Source organism: Camponotus floridanus, unplaced genomic scaffold (assembly GCF_003227725.1).
Source record: "Camponotus floridanus strain SB8 unplaced genomic scaffold, Cflo_v7.5 scaffold134, whole genome shotgun sequence".
Lineage (NCBI taxonomy): Eukaryota > Metazoa > Arthropoda > Insecta > Hymenoptera > Formicidae > Camponotus > Camponotus floridanus.
The window spans coordinates 999,146-1,023,108 of NW_020229253.1; the positions used below are offsets into that span (position 1 = coordinate 999,146).

Below are 23,963 nucleotides of genomic sequence, written 5' to 3' on the forward strand. Positions count from 1 at the left end.
TTTCGCAAACTAAGCCTTATGGGAATAAAATATTAATAAAGTCACATTCTTTAGTTAATTTTAGGTAGAGTTTACTTTAATAGAATTTTAATTTAAGGCTTAGTTAGAAAGATACATGATGACAAAAATTGGGAATATGCAAAAAATAATTATCTCCTTCAACATTTTCGCTGAGGAAAAAATCGTTTTTAAATTGGCCAGAGAATCTACCTTTAAAATATGAAGCGGTAGTTTCGGGACACCCTGTATATATATATATATATATATATATATATATATATATATATATTTGTATTTTATAAAAATACAAATTATAAAAGCATGATTGTTTAATAAATTAAACAATTTATTTAAAATATCTAAAATATTGTAAGGAAAAATTACATATTTCTAAAATACATTTATACACTTTATATTTTCTATACATCTTTCGGTATATAATTTTTAAAATTTTATATATATTTTTAAAATTTATATATATATGCATAAAATATAAAATTTCAGAAATGAAATATATTTTAGTATTAGTCATAAAAATGTCTTGATCGTAAGATTTAAACAGCGCAACGAAACTGACGACACAGAAACGCTTCTTCTGTGCATTAAATACCGATTCTGAGAGCCGGGAGGCAGGATGTAAGTTACGAAGTAACTAACGCACAAGTGCCCCGCAAATGGACGCGAATAAATGCGACGTTTCCCTTTCGCCCCTCGGCGAGCGCGAAGGGCACAGAAGCAACACGACGACAGAACGATGAATCCGTCGACGGATAATATAATCCGTCGAATATACTTTGTCCGGAATCATCAGCAGATTGACCGGCAGTTCTCTCCCTCTTTCTCAGTCTTTCTCTCTCCCTGGCAGAGAGATACCCCTTAACGAAATGTTTCTCTCTCTCTTCCCTACTTCCTCGTCCCTCGGATTCACGGATGTTATAAAAGCCGGCGCGCTTTCTTCAACGGCTTATTCTAGTTCTGATCTCCTGACTTGTGTGCGCGATCAATCCTTACTTTTCGATCATGGAGCACGTCGTCGGCAAATACCAGTACATAACGAGCGAGAACCTGGACGAGTTTCTCAAGGACATCAACAAATCCGAGTTCTCGGGCATCTTGAAGTCTGCACTGACCGTGGAGGTCCAGGTGAACGATGATCAGTCGTTTACGGTCACCATCACCAATCCGGAAAGAAGTGTCACCAACACCTTTAAGCTCGGCGAAGTCTATGATGAGTGGTTTCCGTCCCAGAAAGTCCCTTTCAAGGTGATGTGAGCACAGAGTGTCAAAAGAATGAGCGAAATAATCAGGGAAATAACAAAGAAAGCTTCTAGGAAGATTCTGAAGGCGTTCAGCTAGATCATTTAAAATTAAGTATATACTTGGACTAAGTTTCTTCTGCGATAGCTCTGGGGACTAGATGGTTTGATGATAAACATAAATTTATCTTACCTAAATATATAATTCGTAAATTAATTGATATCTTTATTTTTATCCTTGAAGAGGTATGCGTATCCCCAGGACGTAAATGATAGATTTATTTATTTAAAAAATTTATTTAAAAAAGAAAAAATGAATCAATGCACGGTAGTTGGAGCGCAGAGAGGCAGCAACGCTTCTTTTTTTTCAATATTAGTTTATTAAAAAACTCATATTACAACAAAAAGCATTTTTTAATAAACTAATATTGAAAAAAGAAACAAGTGTTGTTGTTTCTCTGCGCTCCAACTATCGCACGTTGGTTTTTGTACCATTTTCTTTTTTAATTTTTTGATTATTTGAGCCAAATCTCTAATTATTAAATTTATCTATTTAAAATTTATTTTTAAATTGATATTTAAATTTATATTAAAATTTACTTTATATTTATCCTTTCAAAAAATTATATCTAAATGATATTGAAATTGAATAAAATAATTATTATGTTTATATAACGTTAATTTGACTTGTGGAGGCGATTTTTCAATCTTTTAGAGAGATCTTAGAGAGAGGACAAGTTCGTGTTTAATGTACATACTGTTAACGAGTATTTTGAAATATCCTAACAAACAAAAGAAAAAAAAGCATTTTTTCTTCTTTTTTGCGTTTTAATTAATTATTCAATACCTTTGCTCTCACTTACTAATTTTATCATTTAATTATTGTTATTACTTGAACTAATTTTTATTTTTATTTTAATGGAGAAACGAGTCTTTTCTTTCTTATACAAAAGAAGATTCAAGTTTCAACAAGTTCTAATTGAGAATACAAATAATTACCTTCTTCGTTTCATCACTTTCATAAAAAAAAACAGATATATAATCGTTATGTTTCTCTCGATTTTGCTGCAGAGCGTGGCCACGAAACACGACTTAGGCTTCCAATCCGAGACTTCCTTATCTCCGGATCTCAAACTGATCAGAATCTACGAATTCACCGGCACCCAATTGATCGCGGTAAGTGCAGTTTTCAATACAGAAGAGTGCAATAACAGTTATTTAATTTAAGATTAAAGATTCTGAAGTTAATTAAAGACTCTTATATACATTTCCTCCCTTCCTTTCGTTTCAGCACATATCCGCCAATAAAAGTGACATTACAGCCAAGCGTATATACAAAAAACTGTAAAGCTTTTTAATTTAAATACATAGCATGTAATACGTAATAAATGGTTCTATTAAAGAGAAGTGTGAAGAAAGCGTCTCCCACATTACTCTTCATCCGTTTCCTCTCGAAAAAATATCCACGGTGCAGATGAGACCGAGCGCAATATTATAAACTATTTACATTTTATTGTAATTTAATTACTCTTTATAATATTGGAAATTATTGTAGTTCACTTGATAAGGACCAAAACCTATGGTCGAAACGTTGTGATTCTTCACCAACCAATAAATTGCCAGTGTGGTCGATAAATTACGTTATTTTATTTTATCTACTGGCGACATTCGAGAATTTAATATTATTGTAATTTAATTACTGTTTATAATATTGGAAATTATTGTAGTTCACTTGATGAGGACCAAAACCTATGATCGAAACGTTGTGATTCCTTACCAACCAATAAATTGCCAGTATGGTCGATTTATATTACGTTATTTTATTTTATCTACTGGCGACATTCGAGAATTTAATATTATTGTAATTTAATTACTGTTTATAATATTGGAAATTATTGTAGTTCACTTGATGAGGACCAAAACCTATGGTCGAAACGTTGTGATTCTTCACCAAACAATAAATTGCCAGTGTGGTCGATTTAAATTACATTATTTTATTTTATCTACTGGCGACATTCGAGAATTTAATATTATTGTAATTTAATTACTGTTTATAATATTGGAAATTATTGTAGTTCACTTGATAAGGACCAAAACCTGGTTCTATGGTCGATTTAAATTACGTTATTTTATCTACTAGCGACATTCAAGAATTTAATATTATTATAAACTATCCTTGGTTAATAAAAAACTGATATGCAAAAGATGATACCGGACTATGTAATTGTTATTGAGAAAAGCCATAAGAACCGATCCGGTGAAATGCATACTCCCTTCATCTTTTGCCAACCGTAGATTTGCGGCAGTCAGGAGTAAAAACTGAAACATTATAAAATTCAAACGTAATATGTCATTTATTTAAGTATGAATTCTAAGAAATAAATGGTGACAAATACGCAAAAAATCGGAATATCACGCATTCGCGTGGATAAAACACTAAGTTATGCTCTCTGATAACACATGAGGCCGCATTATAATGCATATCAGGTTGAATATTGTGCGTGTGTACAACAAGTCGGTATCGCAAAAGGACTCTCGCGCGCGCATCCGAACTTATTCGGTTCAAGTAGACAATCGCAACTTCCGAATTTTTCACTGGAACAACACATTTCGCTGCATATTTAAAGGCCATCAATGTAACACGAGCAACAATATTGCGGCAACATTGTAATATTGCCGCAATATTATTGCAATGTTCGGTGTTGTTCGGGGATTCACCGAACGAAATAAATAGATGTCAAGTAGGATAAAAAAAAGCTGTTTCGATAACGAATTCCGTCCATTCGAATATTTTTTTTTTTTTAATTAATTTGATAAAGGAAGCAGCTGAAAAATTTTTACTTCCGAGAGTTTCAAAAACGATAAAGGAAAATTTGCGATTGATGTCGTCATATGAAAAGGCGCCTTTAGGTGCGCGCAGCGATCTCTGACGCTGATCGCCTTTTGAAGAGAAGAAAAAAAGAGACACGAAGTGGAACGAGATTCGAGGGGCGAGAGAAAAAATTGCAAGAAAAATATATAACGTATATGTATATATAAATATATAACATCTTCATAACATGTATATAACATATATATAACATATACATTATATTGTGCGATATATGTATATATAAATATGTATACATGTACATTATATTGCACGATGTAGTACTTCTTCTTATATATTTATGTTTCTCCATACATATTTTCTCTCACATTTCAAAACTTCGAATCTCGTCCTTCTCTCTCTTTCTTCTTTCGCCCTTGGTCCATGCACATACATAAATCTCTCCTTCGTTACTCAAATTTATTTAATAATATTGTAAGGTATCACATTAAAATCATAAGGGTGCTGTACATAGATTAGAATAGCGTTTATATTATCATGAGTTACGAGTCGATATATATAATCTCGCAACGAATTCAACTTGAAAAAAAAAAAAAAATAGGAACAAACAAGAATAAATATATACGTTTTCTGTTACCCCTTCGTTTTTTTCTTCTCCCCCCCTCCCCCCCCCCGCCCATCTCTTTTCTTTTCTTGTCATTCGAGTAAAAGTCGTATCGCGAGTAATAATGGATATTTTTACTTCAATTGCGATCGCGCATATAAAATTAAAAAATGGTAAAAAATTCACGTACACATTTTTCATTAAGTTTCCGCGTTGAATGTTCAAGGATTAACGTACTGCCGTATCAGAATTTATCAAGATTCGATCGGTTTTCCCGGGCCGTCACCGGAGCGCCATTCGGTCCTTCTTAGGGCGCGAATATATTGAAACGAAAAACAAAAAATGGAACGAGGCATGAAAAAAAAAGCGAATCCGAATTATATTTACATAAAAACGAGAAATTATCTTACGATTCTTATTATGATAAGGCAGCAGTTGTCGAAAGTAACCGTTTAGAATACTATGCCTTTATCCCGCCTCATGTTGGACCAAACATATCTGTCACATTGTATGTGCTTGCGCGTATACAGGTGGCCCCGAACGTTCCGGCCAAGACTTTTGAGATCTTGTAGGAAACTTAATTCTGAACAAAAAATTTCCCATAAACATGGGTCGAAGAATGCCTCCTTAAGAAGTTATCGCTCAAAAACCTCTGAAGGAACCTAACCTAACCTAACTTAACCCATGTTTATAGGAAATTTTTTGTTCGGAATTAAATTCCCTACAAGATCTCAAAGTCTGGCTAGAACGGTTCGGGGCCACCCTGTATAAGGACAATAATTTTTTTTTTATATTCGTTACATATTTATATATAATATCTCCTAAAAACTATTCTCTCCCGAGGAGACGCGCGGGCGCTCCTGCTTCTCGTCCGTTAAATAAGAATTGTAAAAAAGGAGAAACCTATAACGGTTCGCGGTAAATCTGCGATTCTATGTTCTATCGTAAGCCCTAGGCCGGCGTTGCGTGGTCGCGAACAACGGCGGTTGACTCGTGGCTTCTCGAGCAACCATTTCAATCGGTGATTATCAGCTGATTATCGGTCGGCACGTTCACTGGTGACGCATCCTTCCGTGGTACGTCGTCCTCGGGCTTGCGACTCTCGGAGATTCCGTTCTGCAACACTTTCTGCGACCCGGTCAAGGCCGTGCTCTTCGCCCCAGGGGTGGAAGAAGCGGTTCTTGATGCCGCCTTCGGTGTCAGAGCTGGCTTCTTCGTGGGTGACATCGCATTCCCCGTCTTAGCGGGTGATTTCCCGAGCGACAGGCGTGATTTCGCAGACGTGCTGCCGACGAGAGGCACGGAGGGTTTGCTACCAGTTTTGGATGCCGACAGTGATAACGTTCCAGCGACGCTCGAGCGAGAAATTTCCTTGTTGGCCGAATCCTTGCTCTGCTTATCGATCAACGGTGACTTGGCTGTGGTCGTTTTAGGATGGAGACCTTCACGTGGCTTGGCCGCGCCGCTGGATGTCGGTGGAGCGGTTTTGGGTCTCGTCGACGCGCTGGTCATTGGCTGTCTCGACGTCGCGGATGTCTTGGCAGTCGTACCGGCCGACGTAGACCTCGGCGGCTTCGACGTTAGGCTGGACACTGTTGACGGCAATGATTTAACCGCACCTAGCGTGGTCTTGGTGGTCGTGGTTCTTGCACTGGCTGGTTTGGCGGCAACTTTCCCGGTCTTGGTCTCACCGAGATTTGTCGCTGGTTTCTTCTCGGTTGACGTTGCGGCGCTCAACTTGGAGGAGGCAGCGCTAGTAGTGCTGATTTTCGATTTTGTCGTCCCAACACGCGACGAGGCACCAGTCTTTGCCGTTGTTGTTGTAGTCGTGGTTTTAGATGATGTCGGTGTCTTGGTGCTGGTGACTTTACTGCTGGTACTCGAGATCCCCGTGGCTTTGGTCGATGCGTCCACCAGCTGCTTAGGACGAGCCGCGATAGGTTTCTTTGCGGGGACTTGCGATGGCGACGATATCGCAGTTGTTCGCGTAGTCGTCGAAGTGACTATTTTTGAGGGCGATGTCGGCGTTTTCGTTGCCGTCTTCGTTGTCGGTTTCGTTGGACGTTTAGTCGTCGTGGTCGTTGTCGCTTTCGCTTTGGTCGCAGCTGCGGTAGCTATCGCGGAGACGGCTTGTATCGCTTCCGCGGTTCCCTGTTCCTTTAATTCCTCTGTCTTTGCAACGTCCTCCGGCGACGCTTTCGCGATTTCTTGTGGTTTGGCTTCTTCTTCTTTGTTCACGAGAATATCTTCGGGCGCGATTTGTTTTTCAGGTATCTCATGGACGTTCGTAGATTCAATTTGCACAGCAAATTCTTCTTCTACTTGCTTTTGCACGATTGGCGCATTGCTTAACAATGTGCAAGACGGATTCATAATTGGCTGATTAGTCTTCTGATCATCAAATTCGGTTTCCTTCTCCACAATCGTAAAATCTTCCGCTGAATCGGGTGGATTTGCATCTTCAGCGTTGCTGCCATCGCCGTTTTTGTCGTCTTTGTCGTGTTTGTCGTCTTTATCGTGTTTCTCGTCTTTGCCAGGTTTATCGTCTTTATCGTCTTGATCGTGTTTATCGTCTTTATCGTCTTTATCATCTTGATCGTGTTTATCATCTTTATCATCTTGATCATGTTTGTCGTCTTTGTTGTCGTCAACTTCCTCTTTTTTACCAAATTCTTCGAGATTAAAGTCGGGACAAGGATTGAGGTAAGGGAGTTCTACTTTCCTCCAGTTACGCGTCTTGTAGTAATCTCCCCAATCAGGAGACGAAGAATCATATTCCTTTCCAGTAATAACTGGAATTTCTATAGGAGTCCTTATTGGACATGTTTCATTCTCTTCGGTGTCATAAGCGTTTGGTTCAGATTCTGAAAGCCGTGGTGGTGTCATTATATCCAGTAGTGTCGGCTGTATTTCTGTATTAATGTTATTCGTATTTTCTAGTTTCACTGATTCACTCTCTGTTTCACTGATCAGTTCAGATTGTATTTTATCATCCTTTTCGCGCAAGTCCACTTGTTCTTCTTTGCTTTGTGTTTTATCGTCTGTCAATTTTTCCTCATCCTCCCGCGTAGACTTTTCGGGAAGCAAACAACTACTTTGATCAACTTCGTTAGACAGCACTTCGAATTTTTCGTTGGCTGAATCTATCGGTTGTTGATCATCAAATGGATTTTCACTTAATTTTAATGACATTTCCCCCGAGATATTTTCTTCCATGGAGGTCGTAACTTTCAATTCATCAGAAGTTGTAAATTTATCCAGGTTAGATGAATCAGAGAATTTAAATTCATCAGAGGCGAATTCTGGCTGACTAATGGGACTATCGTCCGTGAGAGGAGCGACCCCGAGTTGGTCCGTAGGTAAACCTTCCGCTTGGAAGACCGAAAACACGTCTTTCCCTTCGTCCGATTCGGAGACGGCAGCGCACGTTGATTCATTATCCGCGGGATATGGCGTCGATGATATGCACACAAGATCAATTGGTTCTTTATCATCCAATAAAGGTGTATCCGCGCGTATATCCTCATTCGTGCACGGCCCACCGGGTGAACGCGGCGGCGTGTTGACGTGTTCCTCATCATCTGAGATGTCGTTCAGGCTGTGCACGGCATTTAGATCAATGCCTTTCTCGAACGCTACCTCCAATTCAGCCGGAGTGAACGATGTCGTCATGACATCGACGTTATCGATGTTGACGACTTCGTACCCCTCCAAGTCGGACGCTGTATCGTTACGTGTTGTCGCGCTCCACTGACACGAGGTGTCGTTATCCGCTTGCCATTGCGTTGTGGACACGATACGGGTTGTCGATTCATCGTCCACCTCGACCTTGGTCGACGATGTGTCAGATGTATCTATGTCCAAGAGATTATCACTTGTCGCGTTTTGTTTATCGTTCGAGAAGTCCTCGTCTATGTCCTTCGGTCGGAGGCTCGCTTCTTTCTCGAATTCACTTTGGCTCGGTATCAGGATGTCATCCATCGCCGGCGTCTGTTTTAGGGGAGAGCCGCTGATGGGATAATCCTGCAAAACGTTCTTGCTATTTAGAAGTGGTGGCGACAACGGCACGAATTCGGCCGCCTCCGGATTCAGTGGGAAGTCCATGTCCTTTTTATTGTCGTCTGCCGATTTCTCTTCGTCGTCGTCCAGACGGTAGGCGTGATCCTTCTCCGGTTCACTTGGCTCTTTCTGGCTTATCTAAAAGTATAGCAAAATTATTAAAAATACACATATTCTCCCATCAAATCTGTGGTCCTTAACTCTTTTTTTTTAATATATAGGGCGATTCAAAATGGCCTATTGTCCTTAACTCCTTTTTTAATATACAGGGTGATTCAAAATAGCCTGTGGTCCTTAATTCTTTTTTTAATATATAGGGTGATTCAAAATAGCCTATTTTCTTTAACTTTTTTTTTATATATAGGGTGATTCAAAATGGCCTATTGCCCTCAACTCCTTTTTTAAATATATAGGATGATTCAAAACAGCCTATGGCCCTTGACTCTTTTTTTTAATATATAGGCGAACATTCTTTCGCGAGAAAACAATAAAGCATATTGTACTCACATCGATGTTGACAGGCTCAAGAGGGATCTCTTCTTTTGATTCTTCACATTTAATATCGGCCTCGACTTTCGAAGACTGGACTTCCGAATCACTTATCGGACTAGACTCGAGATCCTGGGTACTTTGTTCCTCAACGTCCTCGCTGGGTTCGCCTGTCGCGACAGCCGTCGTCGCGGATTCCTTCTTATTCGGATCGATACGGTAATAATTCCACTCGTCCTCAGAATCTTCGCTGTCCGCTACATTCTCCGCTTCAGAGATCAATGCATGCTGAAGTGGATTTTGAATGGATTCTGGAATAAATGTTGAGAAAAATTAGGAGTTAAATAATCACTTTACGTTCACTACATCATTCTCATTTGTCATAAAATAAATTGCTAGTGATATACTATTATCTATATATATTTTAAATTACATTAAAAAAGTATTTTTTTTCTTTTATGCCATCTTGTCAAGTGACAAATGAGCAACTTTTTCAATAAGTCAATTAATCTTTTGAGGTTCTTGTCGCATTTTTCACTTCGACGCCTTTTCGAACTACGTAAGAGATGTCTTATCGAAAAATTGCATCACTTAAACTGAAAGATTTACCGGGAATAAGATCATAAATATCACGAACTGTAATTTACTTCATATTAAAGTACATCCTTACAAAACTCATTTCATTCTTGCATTCGAACGTGTCGAATAAGAATTACAATTTTATCTCGCACCCTCGTGTAACCCTTTGGAACAACTGTTGAAATTTTCGGTGGTACTCACATCACCGAAAATAAATGGAAGATCGCGCGACCAACTAAATTTCGATGAGACTAACAGACTAAAGTGCAGGGAACTATCATCTACTGATCTGCCACTGGTGGTACTCCGGCTCAATTCTACATGCTTCCTTATGCTCACGTTAATCCTCGACAGATGGGCCGATACTACCAACCTCCTCCTCCTCCTTCTCCTGGACGCGCAGCCGGGGGGAGGACGACGGCTGTAGTAAAATGACGGGTGTCTTCCTCGCGGGAGCGATCGCCCTTCGACTAAGAGGAACTACGCCCGCCAAGAGATGCATTATCGATCTAGTCCACAGAGCCCCGGAGCACTCCCTCCCTCCCCTCTCACCCTCCCCCTCCGCCCTCACACCCCTTCTACAGGCCGTTGCCGCCGCCGCTACCCACCTGTGCACCGCGTCGTGACGATTAGAGGAGAACGACGACCCCGCTCCAATCGGACGGGCCTTGGAAATCGTCGAATCGATCGGCATCCATCCATTCGACATACATCTATTTGGGGAGCATTCGCGGGAGTCGGCTCTTCTCTCGTTAATTGCTCCTTTTCTTTTTTTTTTTAATATATAGGGTGGATTCAAAATATTGTCCTTAATTCTTTTTTTTTACATATAGGGTGATTCAAAATATTGTCCTTAACTCTTTTTTTTTAAATATATATATATGGTGATTCAAAATATTGTCCTTAACTCTTTTTTAATATATAGGGTGATTCAAAATAGCCTATTGTCCTTAAGTCCTTTTTTAATATATAGGGTGATTCAAAATATTGTCCTTAACTCTTTTTTTTATTATATAGGGTGATTCAAAATATTGTCCTTAACTTTTTTTTTAATATATAGGGTGATTCAAAATAGCCTATAGTCCTTAACTCCTTTTTTTAATATATAGGATGATTCAAAACAGCCTATGGTCCTTAACTCTTTTTTTTAATATATAGGATGATTCAAAACAGCCTATGGTCCTTGACTCTTTTTTTTTTAATATATAGGATGATTCAAAATAGCTTATTGTCCTTAACTCCTTTTTTTTTAATACATAGGGTGATTGAAAACAGTCTGTAGTCCTTAACTTTTTTTTTAATATATAGGGCGATTCAAAATAGTTTGTCTTTAATTTTTTTTAATATATAGGATGATTCAAAATAGTCTATTTTTCTTAGCTCTTTTTTTTTAATATATAGGATGATTGAAAATAGTCTGTAGTCCTTAACTCTTTTTTTTTAATGTTAAAGCGATTTAAAATAGTTTGTTGTCCTTAATTTTTTTTTTAAATATTTAGAGTGATTCAAAATAGGCTATGATCCTTAACTCTTTTTTTAATATATAGAATAATCCAAAATAAACTATTGTCCTTAAAATGACATTTCTGACTCAATTCTGATTGTGAGACGACTTTTTCTTTTGCAAAAATTCATTTTGTTCAAAGCTTAATTTTTGAATCATAAAAATAAACAGAAAAATGGGAAAATATAATTTGAAAACAAATAATATATCGATTAGTATTAATGTAATGTGAACGGTGTAATAAATCTACGTAAATTCATCAGTTTGCAAATTTAATACTGTCAAGATACAATGATTCCACGAATTGATATTGGATTTCATATATCGACTATTGCATTTTTTTCATTAATCTTGCAATCTTATATTACTTCTTGACAATGCAAATTCCTCGTTAATATTTTTTGCATCCACCTATCAAAAATATTCTTACACAAAGGTATTTTTTATAAGTTACAAAGAATAAATCCGCAAAGTGGAGAGTATTTGCGTGAATTTTAGCACTGCTGCAAAATTTTAAAAAAATTAAGTGAGGGCATGAGTTTGTGGAGCCAAGGGAAAGGCGAACAAAAGACACTCGTAAGGCTAGGTTTTCATTCGATACTCATTTTTAATGTAAAAAGACATCATGTGATCAAGAAATGACGAATGATATTTTTATTTCTAATCACGTGATGTCTTTCGACGCTGGAAAATAAGCGTTGATCGTCAAATGAAAACCTATCCTAAGGTTAGGTTTTCATTCGACGCTCATTTTTAGTGTGAAAAGACATCAAGTGATCAAGAAATGATGACGAATGATATCTTTATTTTTAAGCACGTGATGTGGATGCCGAAAAATAAGCGTCACATGAAAATCTGCCCTAAAAAATACAATCGGAAGAAAGGAAGAGAGAGATAGGAACGTCGGGCCCACCTGGCCGAAGCCAGGAAAACGCAACGTGGAAACTGGTTAAGGGACCCTAAAAAAAGCACAGCCCACGCTCGCTTAATCCCTTCTTAATTCCGTTCCAAGTCTCTTTGCCACTCCAATGCAAACTCGCGCCAACTCACGAAGGTTCTCTCCCACACATTCTGCCGCTTCTAACGCACTTCGAATCTACAGATCTATCTAAATAGCGCTAATCCACTCGCGATTTCGGATAATAATATCCTGCAACGCATTTCGCTGTTAAAGTCTTCAAAACATTGAAATTCGCACAAAATATCAGGATGTCTACTCAAATTTTTTTAAAAATTGATTTTTTTCCCCCTTTTTCTCTTTCGATATTCTGATTCGAAATTTCAAGTAAAGAGAATATTTTAAAAATCTTTTTCTAAAATGATTTTTTTTTCTTTATTGTATGCTTTCTTTAATGTTTCTCACTCACGAAGGAAAGACATAGATTAAGTTTCAAGTGTTAGATTCACAAATATGCTGAAAAAAATCGAATAGCTATGATAAGATAACGTTTTCACGTTTTCAGGTTTTTATTATTAAAAATTATTAGTGAAGAATATGTCAATATTTTTTTAAGATATTGAATATACAAACAGATAGACTTATATTTATAATATATTTTAAACACACGTACATAATTCCTTTGTCAACAGTGTAAGAGCAAAATTAACAAAAAAAGAATTTTTAAAACAATTTTCAGAGTTCCAATAAAATTCTATGGAAATTTTCTGATTTTTCCTGATACGAAAGAAATCTCTGAAAATTTCATCGAGCAGACACCCTGAATATTCAATTTTTCCTCTAATCAACTTCGTCGAGATCTCTCATATAAATTTCAATACTATGTCGGTCCTAACAAATTTTGGAGAATATATACAAGATTTTACAATAAAAGTTGTTACGTTGAAACTATCTCGGTAGATAATAAAAAAATATAGCTTACAAACTGTAATTTGTTTAATTATTTAAAAAAATTGACAGTTCTTCAACTCTAAAGTTCTAGAAAATATTTGTACATTAAAAATATCTCCTTAATAGCAGCATTGCAAATAATTAATCGATTCTTTCTCCTTCGATATTAAATTATTAAATTTTCAAATCTTAATTTGCGTGCGAAAGAAATTTTTGACAATTATTTATTTAAAAAGGGTTTTACTCCAAAAAGTGTTACACTAAATGAATTGTCAACATATTGAGTGTTCTTTTAGATATGTCTGAAAATTCCCTCTGGTCATTTGAAATGAAATCAAACAATAGTCAAGTGTCTTATATAACTTTAAAATTTTTGTCTTTTAAAACATAATAGTTTGGAGTATTTGTTTGATGCCTTTCTTAAGAACCGATTGCCTCGTTTCATAACGTCTCTGTTGAAAAAGAGATATTATAATGGACAACGCAATTTTAACATGTGACAATTTTTTCTTTTTTCCAAGTATTTTTCATTATTTTCATTTTCATGCTAGTGTCGCGTCTTAGCGGGGAGTGTATCGTTTGCAAAGAAGAGTTAATTTTAAACGTCAGAGGAGAACCAACGGAATGCGCGTGCGAAAAAAAGAGAGGTGGAGGGAGAGAGGGAACGAGAGAGAGAACTTGATTTCTCTCGCGGTTATATCTTGAGGTAAGATTCAATATATTATCATATCTTATATATTTCAAAAGAGACAGATATGTTCAAAAATGTCCAATGGAAAACATTTTTATTCGACATTTATAAAAAAACATGCTTGATTTTTAAGAAAGTTGTATTTTGAAGAAAAAAAATATATATATACAGGGTGTCCCAAAAGTCCCAGACCGGTCGAATATTTCATAAACTATGCACTTTAGAAAGAAATGTTTCAAACAAAAGTTGTATGGCTTAAAGGGGGCCATCAGATAGTGGCAATGATTTGACCTTGGAGAGTCATTTGAAGATGACGTAAAGGTCACCTTCAATTTCTTAAATGGAACCCCCTATTTTTTATTACATATTCGTGTAGCTTATCTCAAGAGCTTTCCAAAACACTATAATAAAATATTTCTGCATTGAGTACTTTTCGAGTTATGAGGCTTGAAATCATTTTTTAATTTTGCATAAACCTTAAAATATCTAGTAAAATATTCATTTTTCGATTATTTTACCTTAATACTTTTATGTACAAAATAATGAGAAGAATCATTTGGTGTAAAGAAAACACATAGTTGTTTAAAAAAAAAAATATGTAATTGTTAATTGCAAATTACATATTTTTTTTTAAAAACAACTATGTTTTTTCTTTACCAATTGATTCCTCTCATTATTTTGTACATAAAAGTATTAAGGTAAGATAATCGAAAAATAAATATTTTACAAGATATTTTACGGTTTATCTAAAATTAAGAAATGATTTCAAGCCTCATAATTTCAAGCCTCATAATTCGGAAAGTACTTAATGAAAACTAACTTAATTATAGTGTTTTGGAAAGCTCTCGACGTGAGCTACCAGAATATTTAATAAAAAATAGGGAGTTCCATTTAAGAAATTGACGGTGATCTTCACGTGTCTTTCAAATGACTCTGCCATGTCAAATCATTGGCACTATCTGATGGCCCTCTCTTCAAGCCATACAACATTTGTCTACATACATACATTTTGTCTGAAACATTTCTTTCTAAAATGCATAATTTATGAAATATTCGATCGATCCGGGACTTTTGAGATACCCTGTATATATATATATATATATATATATATATATATATATATATATTTAATAAAAATTTAATGTTCTGGATTGAGAGAAAAAATTATAATAAGAATGAATAAAGATATATATATATATATATATATATATATATATATATATTTAATAAAAATTTAATATTCTGGATTGAGAGAAAAAATTATAATAAGAATGAATAAAGAAATCGCGTGTAAAATTGGAAAGAATAATTAATATGATAAATTTAGAAATAATGATAAACAATTTACTATTAATATTACTGCGTGATACTTGTTGAGGAAAATTTCGAAATTGTCTTGTATTAACAGACAGCTCGCTTGTAATAATCAAGTAATTTACATACAAAAACGTAATTAAAGAGCATGTACTCGACTTCACCAGAGAAAACCAGACGCGGCCTAAAAAGGAATTGCATGCGAGCTCGAGTTGCGAATGCAAAAGATAAGATTCAACGATTATAAAATAATCGTATATAAAAGTTGCATTGATTCTAAAGAAATTTTCGCATTTCGAGGAGACTTCACTTGGAGAGAGAGAATTTTCCGAAATATCTAGATGCAAAATATTTTTTTATAATTTTTTTATAATTTTTTATAATTTTATAATTTTTTATAATTTTTCTTTTAAAAGACCCTCTTTTTGATAGCATAATAATTGTTCGCGAGATTTTTGTCAAATTTGGGAAGCTTATATAGCATCTTTTCTTAATGATCTCGTTGAAATTTTTTTCTAAAATTTGTTTCTGTCAAAATTAAATCGTTACATCTGTAATTCACTTTCGATATATTTGAAAATAACTTGGTATTTTTTAATATTCTTTCGAAGTAAAAGATGAATTTTCTCATAGATTTTTCTACTTCGAAATGAAAACTTTAATCTTGAGGATTTGCCTGGATATTGAAAACGAATGGTGAGAAGACTCTATTTTAAAGGACCGAGTGCAGTTTGCGAAATCAAAATTTTCTATCCTTATGTTCCTTTTTCAATATTCGGTCAATATATTCGAATAAATTTTCTTCACTTTTTTTCTCATATACTTTATTACATTTTGATCGACGCTTTTTATGGAATAAGCTCCTTCTGAATTTTAATTATAATTTGAATAAAATTAATTTTTTTGGCAATTTTGATCCCATTTATATAACTTTTATAAAATTATAAATCATAGTTTACTTATTCTTGTACAGACCAAAAAAATTATGACGTAAAGATTGAGAAATATATTTCACAGAAGAGCATTTCAAAGAAGTTTTGACGAGATTTTTATAGTCAACATGTACTTCTTTTCATTTTTGTATGGCTGTACTTCTTTTCATTTTTGTATGTTTAGGATATTATCTATCTTTTTAAGAAATAAAAAAATTGAATATTTTAGTCATTTTCAAATATATCTGCATCCTTAAGACGAAATAGCAGATCGATTCGACGATATGACTAGTGACGCTGTGGAAAAAACCAAAGCCAAGTCAAAAAAAGACAATAAACTCTTCATAATTATTCTATGATAATAAATGGCAAGTTCAGCTGGTCAACATCAGAAACATTCGTATCATCAACGAAATTCCACTTTTTAAAATCCACTCCAGTGATAAAAACTAGTTTTTTGGAAAAAAACCAGGCAAAAACTGTTCTTTTCTATTAAAATATTCTATTAAAAATGTTGAAATAAATAGAAAATCTCTCTATCGATATCCCTCTTCAATTGAAAGAGATTGTTTTCTAATTTAAATTTTATCCAAAATAAAATTCATAATAGATAGGAGAATCGACGTAGCAAATAAACTACATTTCTTATTGAAACCTTGAAAGGTAAATATGAATCAGATTTATATTGATAAAAATATAATTATATTGATAAGAAATTTTTAATTGTTACTATTACATTTTTCTGATTAAACTAACTCTGATTAAAAATTAAATTAAAATAAATAAATAATTAAATTAAAAATAAAATTCAGTAACAATTATATTCTAAATATTCTTTTTTTAATTTCATATATTAATCTAAATTTAAAAAATAAATAAAATTTATTATATAAATATAAATATATAAATTATATAAATTTCTCATTTTTTAATCTATTGTGATTAATGACCTATTAATTAAAGCAAAAATTTCTTTTTACATAAATTATTTCATATAAAAATATAAAATTACATAAATAAATTATATAAAGATATATAAATATATTTTCATATTGTTATATTAGTTAGTTTTTGCCAGTTTTATTCCACTGGATAAAGCCCGGCGAGACAATAAAAAAAGCGGAATTTATCATACTTTCTTCCACTCACTGGACTTTGCCGGGTAACCCTGGTACACATATCGACAACATGTTCTCGTTCGTTCGCCTCGGCAACAGTCATCGCGCACACACATTATATATTCAAATAATTATCTAACTAAAATGCATTTATTTAAGAACGAACAGTCACATATGGGTCATGCAAATTCATTCGGGCCGGCTGGCCAATCATTTTTTTCTCTTATTGTCAGGTTAGGTTGGATGGAAAGTCGCGCTCTTGGGAGACTCTTGAGTGCAATTTTTTATACTTTTTTCAAGTAAAACGCGCGTCGAGTTTATTTATGCCTGTGCATTCGATGAAAGAGAGAAAAGAAGCGCAGAAAGCGTAGACAGATCGGGAAGCAAACTCCGGCACAAATTGTGCGGCAGCATATGATTGTAGTCAGAGAGAGAAAAAAGAGAGATATAGCGCTAAATTACCGTTATTAAATCTAAAAAAAATATCTGTTATCTGTTTAAACGTTATTGCTACGGTTGCTGCAGCCAGCGTCACATTTACCGCTTTATTGTCGTTTTTGCATAGCATCTTCTGCCTCTGTAAAGCGTCGTCTACAATGGCAGTAGGATTAATGAATTAAAGCTGTAATTTAAGGAATTGACCAATCACAGTCAAGCATTAAGAGAATATTCGACTGTGATTGGTCAATTTCTTGAGTTACAGCTTTAATCTATTAATCCTATTGCTATTGTAGACGACGCTTAAGACTCATTAAACTTTAAAGAACTCATCGAAGAATCTCTGCCTCTATTCAAAATCTGCAAAGTTCAGTAATCTGTTTCCTATCGATGAAAAGAGATAATGAGGAGGAAAATAATTTTCTCTCAAAAAAAAATAAAAATAAAAATAAAAATAATTTTCTCTCAACAAAAAATAAAAAAAAATAAAAATAAAAAAAATCATCGATCTTTCCCCTCAAAATATTCTTACGATGAAAAAAAAAAATTGGTATTTATATCGTTACAATTTTACATGTACCACAATCTGCGAATATTGCATGCTTGCATAAATTTTTTTTTATTCGCGCAATTTAAAATCGTAAGAAGAATGTCAAAGTTTAATATTATCACAGCAATCAGTGAGATTATATTTATATGCCATAACATTCGCCATTAGTCTTGTCAAACATCGTTAAAGGAGATTTACTCAAATCTTAAAAGAAAATTCCCTGGTCTTCCAGACATTTGCGTTCAAAAAATTCCAGATAAAGAGAATATTTTATAATTTTTTAATGCAATTTTCGAAAATAAGATTCTTTTTATCTTATGCATTCTCACGAAGAACAAGCACAAACTTTCTCAAATGCTGGATTTGCAAATTATTTTGGAAAGTATTTTTTAAAAATATTTTGAAGATATTATTCAATTATATACTTTGAAGATATATTACTGAAGATATATTATTTAATAATATTATAATATAGAAGATATATTATTTAATAATATTATAAAATAATTTGCAAAGTATTTTTTAAAAAATTGAATAATATATCTTCAATAAAATAAACATTTTTCATTTGCCTAAAATTCTAATTTTTTATTGCTAAAAATTATAATTTAAAAAATATGTGCATATTCGACATTTTGTTGAGAATATTGAATATATAAATGAAGAAATATATATTTATGACAATTTAAAATAAAGGCAATTTTTTTTATTGCTAAAAATTATAATTTAAAAAATATGTGCTGCATATTCGACATTTTGTTGAAAATATTGGATAAATAAATGAAGAGATATATATTTATGATAATTTAAAATAAAGGGAATTTTTTTGCAAAATTTTTTCCAATAAAATTCCATACAAATTTCCTGATTTCATGATAAAAAAATCCCTAAGAATTCCAAGTTTATCTCTAAGTATTCCATGTTTTCCTTAAAGGTAAGTATTTTAATAATCAGTGTAATATTTTAGAAAAAAAGGCGCAATAAATTTTGCATTACTAAAAAAAAAAGCGTAGTTTTGCAATGAAAAGAGCGGATAAATCTGCTCCGTCTTTTTTAGTTACATTCGTTCTGTCATCTTTTTTTTTCCATGATTAAAATGAAGAGAATCTCTCTTAATTTAACTTAAAGATGTTTTATACCTATTTTCAAAATATTAAGAATTTTTTAAATCGAGTCACTAAGACGTTCACAAGTCATAAGGATTTCAATTTGCACCGAATTAACATGTTCTTATGGGAAACGTATAACCACGTCGATTCAAATAACAAAAACACATGGAAATAATATTCAGAATTTGTTTAAAATTTGCAAAAGTTTAGATACAGAGGAAATATTTGGTCAAATATTATACAAGTACTAACTGGTTAAAAAGATATTAAATATAATTCAATGAAGTTAGCCATGTATCTGTCACAAGGCGAAATTCTCTGCCAAAAGTTAATCATTTCGATTAACAAAATTCGGAAAATTTCAGTAAAAACGCAATAAAGAAATACATCTGTGCACTGTAGCTAAGATCAAATTCTAATATTCCACACAATTTCTTACTCAAAATATATCAAAAGTGGATATTCGTCAATATTGATTTTCAGTTACTTTCTGATGGGATTGTACATAGAAAACATCCTTAATCTGACAAATTTTATCACGAGACTTTTGCGAATATCTATCAAGAAAAACAAGAAAAATTGATAGAATCGTGAGATTCATGAAAAGCGCGATTTAAAAATAAAAAATAAATTTTAAAAAATTTAAAAAACTCTAATAAAACTCTGTAAGGCAGTGCTTTTCTGTCACGATGAGTCATTTAAATGAGCAAAAGACGAGACTGGCAGCCAGGACGATATCGTGGCGATAGATCCAATTACCTTGTACATATGACACCACGCGACGAAATCGCTCTAAACGTTTGGAAGGCGATATTGGGAACGTTAAAACTCAACTGCGTTCATATCTATAAATAGAGGTAGCAATGCATGACGCAGGAAGGACACGCGATTGGCGAATTAATTGCATCGTAAAACCGATAGGGAAAAAAGGCGCATTAATCATCCTTTCTGTATCGAGCGGATCTAAGGGTTGTCGGAATTTCCCTAGAGTTAGTTTCTGACAGTTTTTCTCTCTCTCTCTCTCTCTCTCTCTTTATTTTTCCCTCTCTTGTCTGATGTTTCCTTGTGTTGCGCCCGAAATATAACATAATATAAATACAAATAAATAATACCGATTCGAATTGGCACCGATTGGACGAGAGGTTAGGTTAGGTTAGGTCCAACTTCATTGGCGAACACAATAAAAATTTCATCAAACTTTCCAAGCGTTAAATATAACCTGCGGAAAATTATTCTGAATTTTCTCTTTAAATAATGCTCGATCTTATTCCCTTTCTCCTCGAGAATTTTCTGCGTCAGCGATATTCTTAACCCTCGTGAAAAATCGCGTTCTCAATTTTCAGCAAAAATTTAAGGGAAAAAAAAATTTTTTCTCGCAAAATTAGAGACTTTAACCCGACGAGGAGAGGCCTTTAACGAAATCCGTCAAGTCCGTAAATGGACGGGATTTCCCAGATTTCTCGATACCTTGTGTTGCGCCCGAAATATAACATAATATAAATATAAATAAATAATACCGATTCGAATTGGCACCGATTGGACGAGAGGTTAGGTTAGGTTAGGTTAGGTCCAACTTCATTGGCGGACACAATAAAAATTTCATCAAACTTTCCAAGCGTTAAATATAACCTGCGAAAAATTATTCTGAATTTTCTCTTTAAATAATGTTCCATCTTACTCTCTTTCTCCTCGAGAATTTTCTGCGATATCCTTAACCCTCGTGAAAAATCGCGTTCTCAATCTTCAGCAAAAATTTGGGGGAAAAAAAAAATTTTTCTCGCAAAATTAGAGACTTTAACCCGACGAGGAGGGGCCTTTAACGAAACCCGTCAAGTCCGTAAATGGACTTCATAGATTTCCTAGATTTCTCGATATCGATTAGACGCCCGTGGAAACCCGCTTTTACTCGGATCGGGAGAGACTTTTTTTTTCGTACTCTCGCATATTTATACCCATTGAAATAATAATAACCATCTCGACTCGCTCTCTCGAGATAGATACGAGACAAAACATTGCGCGCGCAACATCCCCGACAAAGACGTCGCGGGGGAGAGACGAGGATACATCATCCCGATCTTCGACCTCGTTCTCAACAACGCGACGATGACGACAGAATAATTCACAACACAATTTGCGATTTCACAACACACGGTATTTTCGTACAAGCTCCGCATGATGCGGCCGAGAACGGTTCCTCCCCCACCCCTCGCTTCCCCTCCCCTCCTACGCTCCGTTTCCTCTTTCTCGTTCGCACGGAAAGGCGGAAACCAGAGCGTCAGAGAGACTAGAACGGAGCAGGAGCCTCGATCTAATGCGTCGTAAGAATTAGTTCTTTCCCTTCGAGGGAAAAAAAGGAAGACGGGGGGGGAGGGGGAGGATACGGAGGTTCGAAACCGGTACTATACGTCCGCTGCCCCGCGTCGTGGGTGAAAATCTAACGACTCTATCGCCCGGCGACTTTTTTCTCCCCCCCTACCCGCCCCTCCCCTCTTTCCAACTGTCGCTCCGCGACAGACTTGAACTTCGCGTCGCCGGCCGGTAAAGTGTCCTTAGATGTCGACGGTTGTCTCGTGGACGAGGATACACACACACACACACACACGTAGGGGCAGCGTCGCTTCCAAATTTAAATACGCAATTCCCGGCAACACGATAGGCGTTCGCGCGCGCGCGCGCGCGCGTTGTACACATACCTCGGGGACGACGTTCGTCCGTGCGTGTCCGACTCTCTCGCGACGGTGACGATGCAGCACGCCGGGGAATGACGCGTGCGATGGAAGGAGTCGACTCGTTTAACTCGCGCGAGCACCGCGAAAATCCGCCGAGGGAGCTACACGAGAGACTTTAACACACCCGCAAGCCGTGCGAGGGCCCGAGAAGAACTGTCGGCGGCCCCCTTCCACGCGGCCGGCGACAATTGGCGGCACGCCGTCCGATTGGCCGCGCTTGCGTCTATCGGCGCCGCGAGCTCGCCGCGCCGACCAATCGCGGCGCTGCCGAGCGCGCCCCTGGCCGCCGACGCGCTCGATTCGAAAGTCACATAACGGTACTCCGTTTGCAGAGTGACACGATGGTACTTGTTTAATTATCTAAAACCGCTGCGTGATAACGCTAATGACGAATTATCGTATTACTGTATCTTCTGATTATTCCTAATGTATTAATTATACGGATTTCATATTATTGCGAGCGTCGTTGATTAAAGATATCGTTGACAAAGAACACAGTTTTTTTTTTATAAAGATTTCTTTTCAGATCATATTAGCGATGAGTGATAAATAATGATCTCAAAGAAAAGAAGATAGCGAAAATAAATGTCGTAAAACTTTTTTTCTCTTTACCAGATGTAAACTTTTTTTGAAGAGTAATCAAGTTTTTAAATGATAATTTTTCATATCAAAAGTAACATATTTAATGCAAAGTAATAAACTGACAGTTTATTTTAAAAATTAAATGAATTAAATTTTAGAATTAGAAAGCAATTTTATTTTTGGTTATCAAGTAAATTAATAAGAACGTCTCATTTTTTTATTTAAATTAATATTTGAAATTTTTCAATTTTAAAGCCACTTTGCTATTTTTCATTAATTTAACTAATAAAATAATCTTACTTATTTAACTAATAAAATAATCTTACTTATTCTTCAATTGTTAATAGTTGATATTTAATTTGTCAAACATTCATTATTAATTATTACTCCATGACAATACTATCTATTATTTCCATAAATAATCATTATTTAGAGAAACATTTCTCTTTCTTTTCAAATATAATAAGCATATAAAAAATTGCATATATCTGGTGATATAAAAATTTACGACGTCTAGTTTACGCTAGTGAGCTTCGGTTACTCGATATTTCCGCTAATCGAGAAAGCAATCTTACGGTAAAAAGCTGCTTTTTATCACTCTCAATGCATTTCAATTTCCGTTCTCGCAATGTTGCCGATGCGGGTTAAATAGAATCAATTTTAAAATTCAATTAGAAAAACAGGTTTCCTCGTACGGTATCTTGCTGACATATTCGCTACTTCCGTTAATTCGCGAACTTTCTAAGTTTCGTTGTTCATCAAATTGCCGATAACGATTAAACATTTCGCGCCTTTATAATCGAATTGATTTTATCAGTTCGTAGGAAAAAAAAATGATGCTTCCTGCCATCAATATTTTAAAACTCAATCGATTATAACTGTGGGATATGTACAGTCTATTAACGACGATTCCTTCAAGAAAAAGATAATAGTTTCGACTTATCTCCCATCTTACTCTGATAAGACTCTGGTTCTGGAGAGATATCGATAAAAAAAGAAATATGATAGTTTTCATATTAAGAAGAATAAAATAAAAGGAGCATACAAATTTCATTTTCATGGATCGCGAGCATGAAAATTGAATCATTACAAAACACATTCTATTTTCAATAATATAAATCACATGGAAACGCACCGTGCATTCAAATATATTTCAATTTTACTCTTCTACGGTGCGCTTTTACAGCAGAAGATTGTGTGTATCGCGAAAAACAATAATGGCAGTGTATCTTATACAATAGACTCTTTTCCTCGCATTCTCAAAGTAAGCGATATTATCAGCAAGCGATACGAGTTCTTCTTTGCTTTATTCCCGACAAGGAACTTGCTA

General features: G+C 34.9%; 2 protein-coding genes across 2 annotated transcripts in view; one reads left to right on the top strand and one right to left on the bottom strand.

Annotated features, from left to right (window-relative positions):
* The first annotated feature begins 953 nt into the window (after positions 1 to 953).
* LOC105252443 lies at positions 954 to 2,674 on the top strand. Its single transcript, XM_011259797.3, has 3 exons — positions 954 to 1,263; positions 2,328 to 2,432; positions 2,548 to 2,674. The coding sequence occupies exons 1-3, from the start codon at positions 1,021 to 1,023 to the stop codon at positions 2,602 to 2,604; spliced, it is 405 nt and encodes a 134-aa protein (XP_011258099.1). The 5' UTR covers positions 954 to 1,020; the 3' UTR covers positions 2,605 to 2,674.
* A 914-nt stretch (positions 2,675 to 3,588) lies between these two features.
* Positions 3,589 to 23,963, bottom strand: part of LOC105252444 (serine-rich adhesin for platelets) — a 76,050-nt gene continuing 55,675 nt past the window's right edge. Inside the window, exons 9-10 of the mRNA XM_011259798.3 lie at positions 9,257 to 9,549; positions 3,589 to 8,887 (exon numbers count right to left, since the gene is read on the bottom strand). Of these exons, the coding sequence (XP_011258100.2) occupies positions 5,705 to 8,887; positions 9,257 to 9,549 (3,476 nt within the window). The 3' untranslated portion in view covers positions 3,589 to 5,704. The remainder of the gene's footprint in view (positions 8,888 to 9,256; positions 9,550 to 23,963) is intronic.

Bases quoted from the DNA above. Each gene is read 5' to 3' on its own strand.
- LOC105252443 (XM_011259797.3), top strand. From the start codon at position 1,021: ATGGAGCACGTCGTCGGCAAATACCAGTACATAACGAGCGAGAACCTG. The intron at 1,264-2,327 runs GTGATGTGAGCA...ATTTTGCTGCAG, and splicing joins CCCAGAAAGTCCCTTTCAAG to AGCGTGGCCACGAAACACGA. The intron at 2,433-2,547 runs GTAAGTGCAGTT...CTTTCGTTTCAG, and splicing joins CCGGCACCCAATTGATCGCG to CACATATCCGCCAATAAAAG.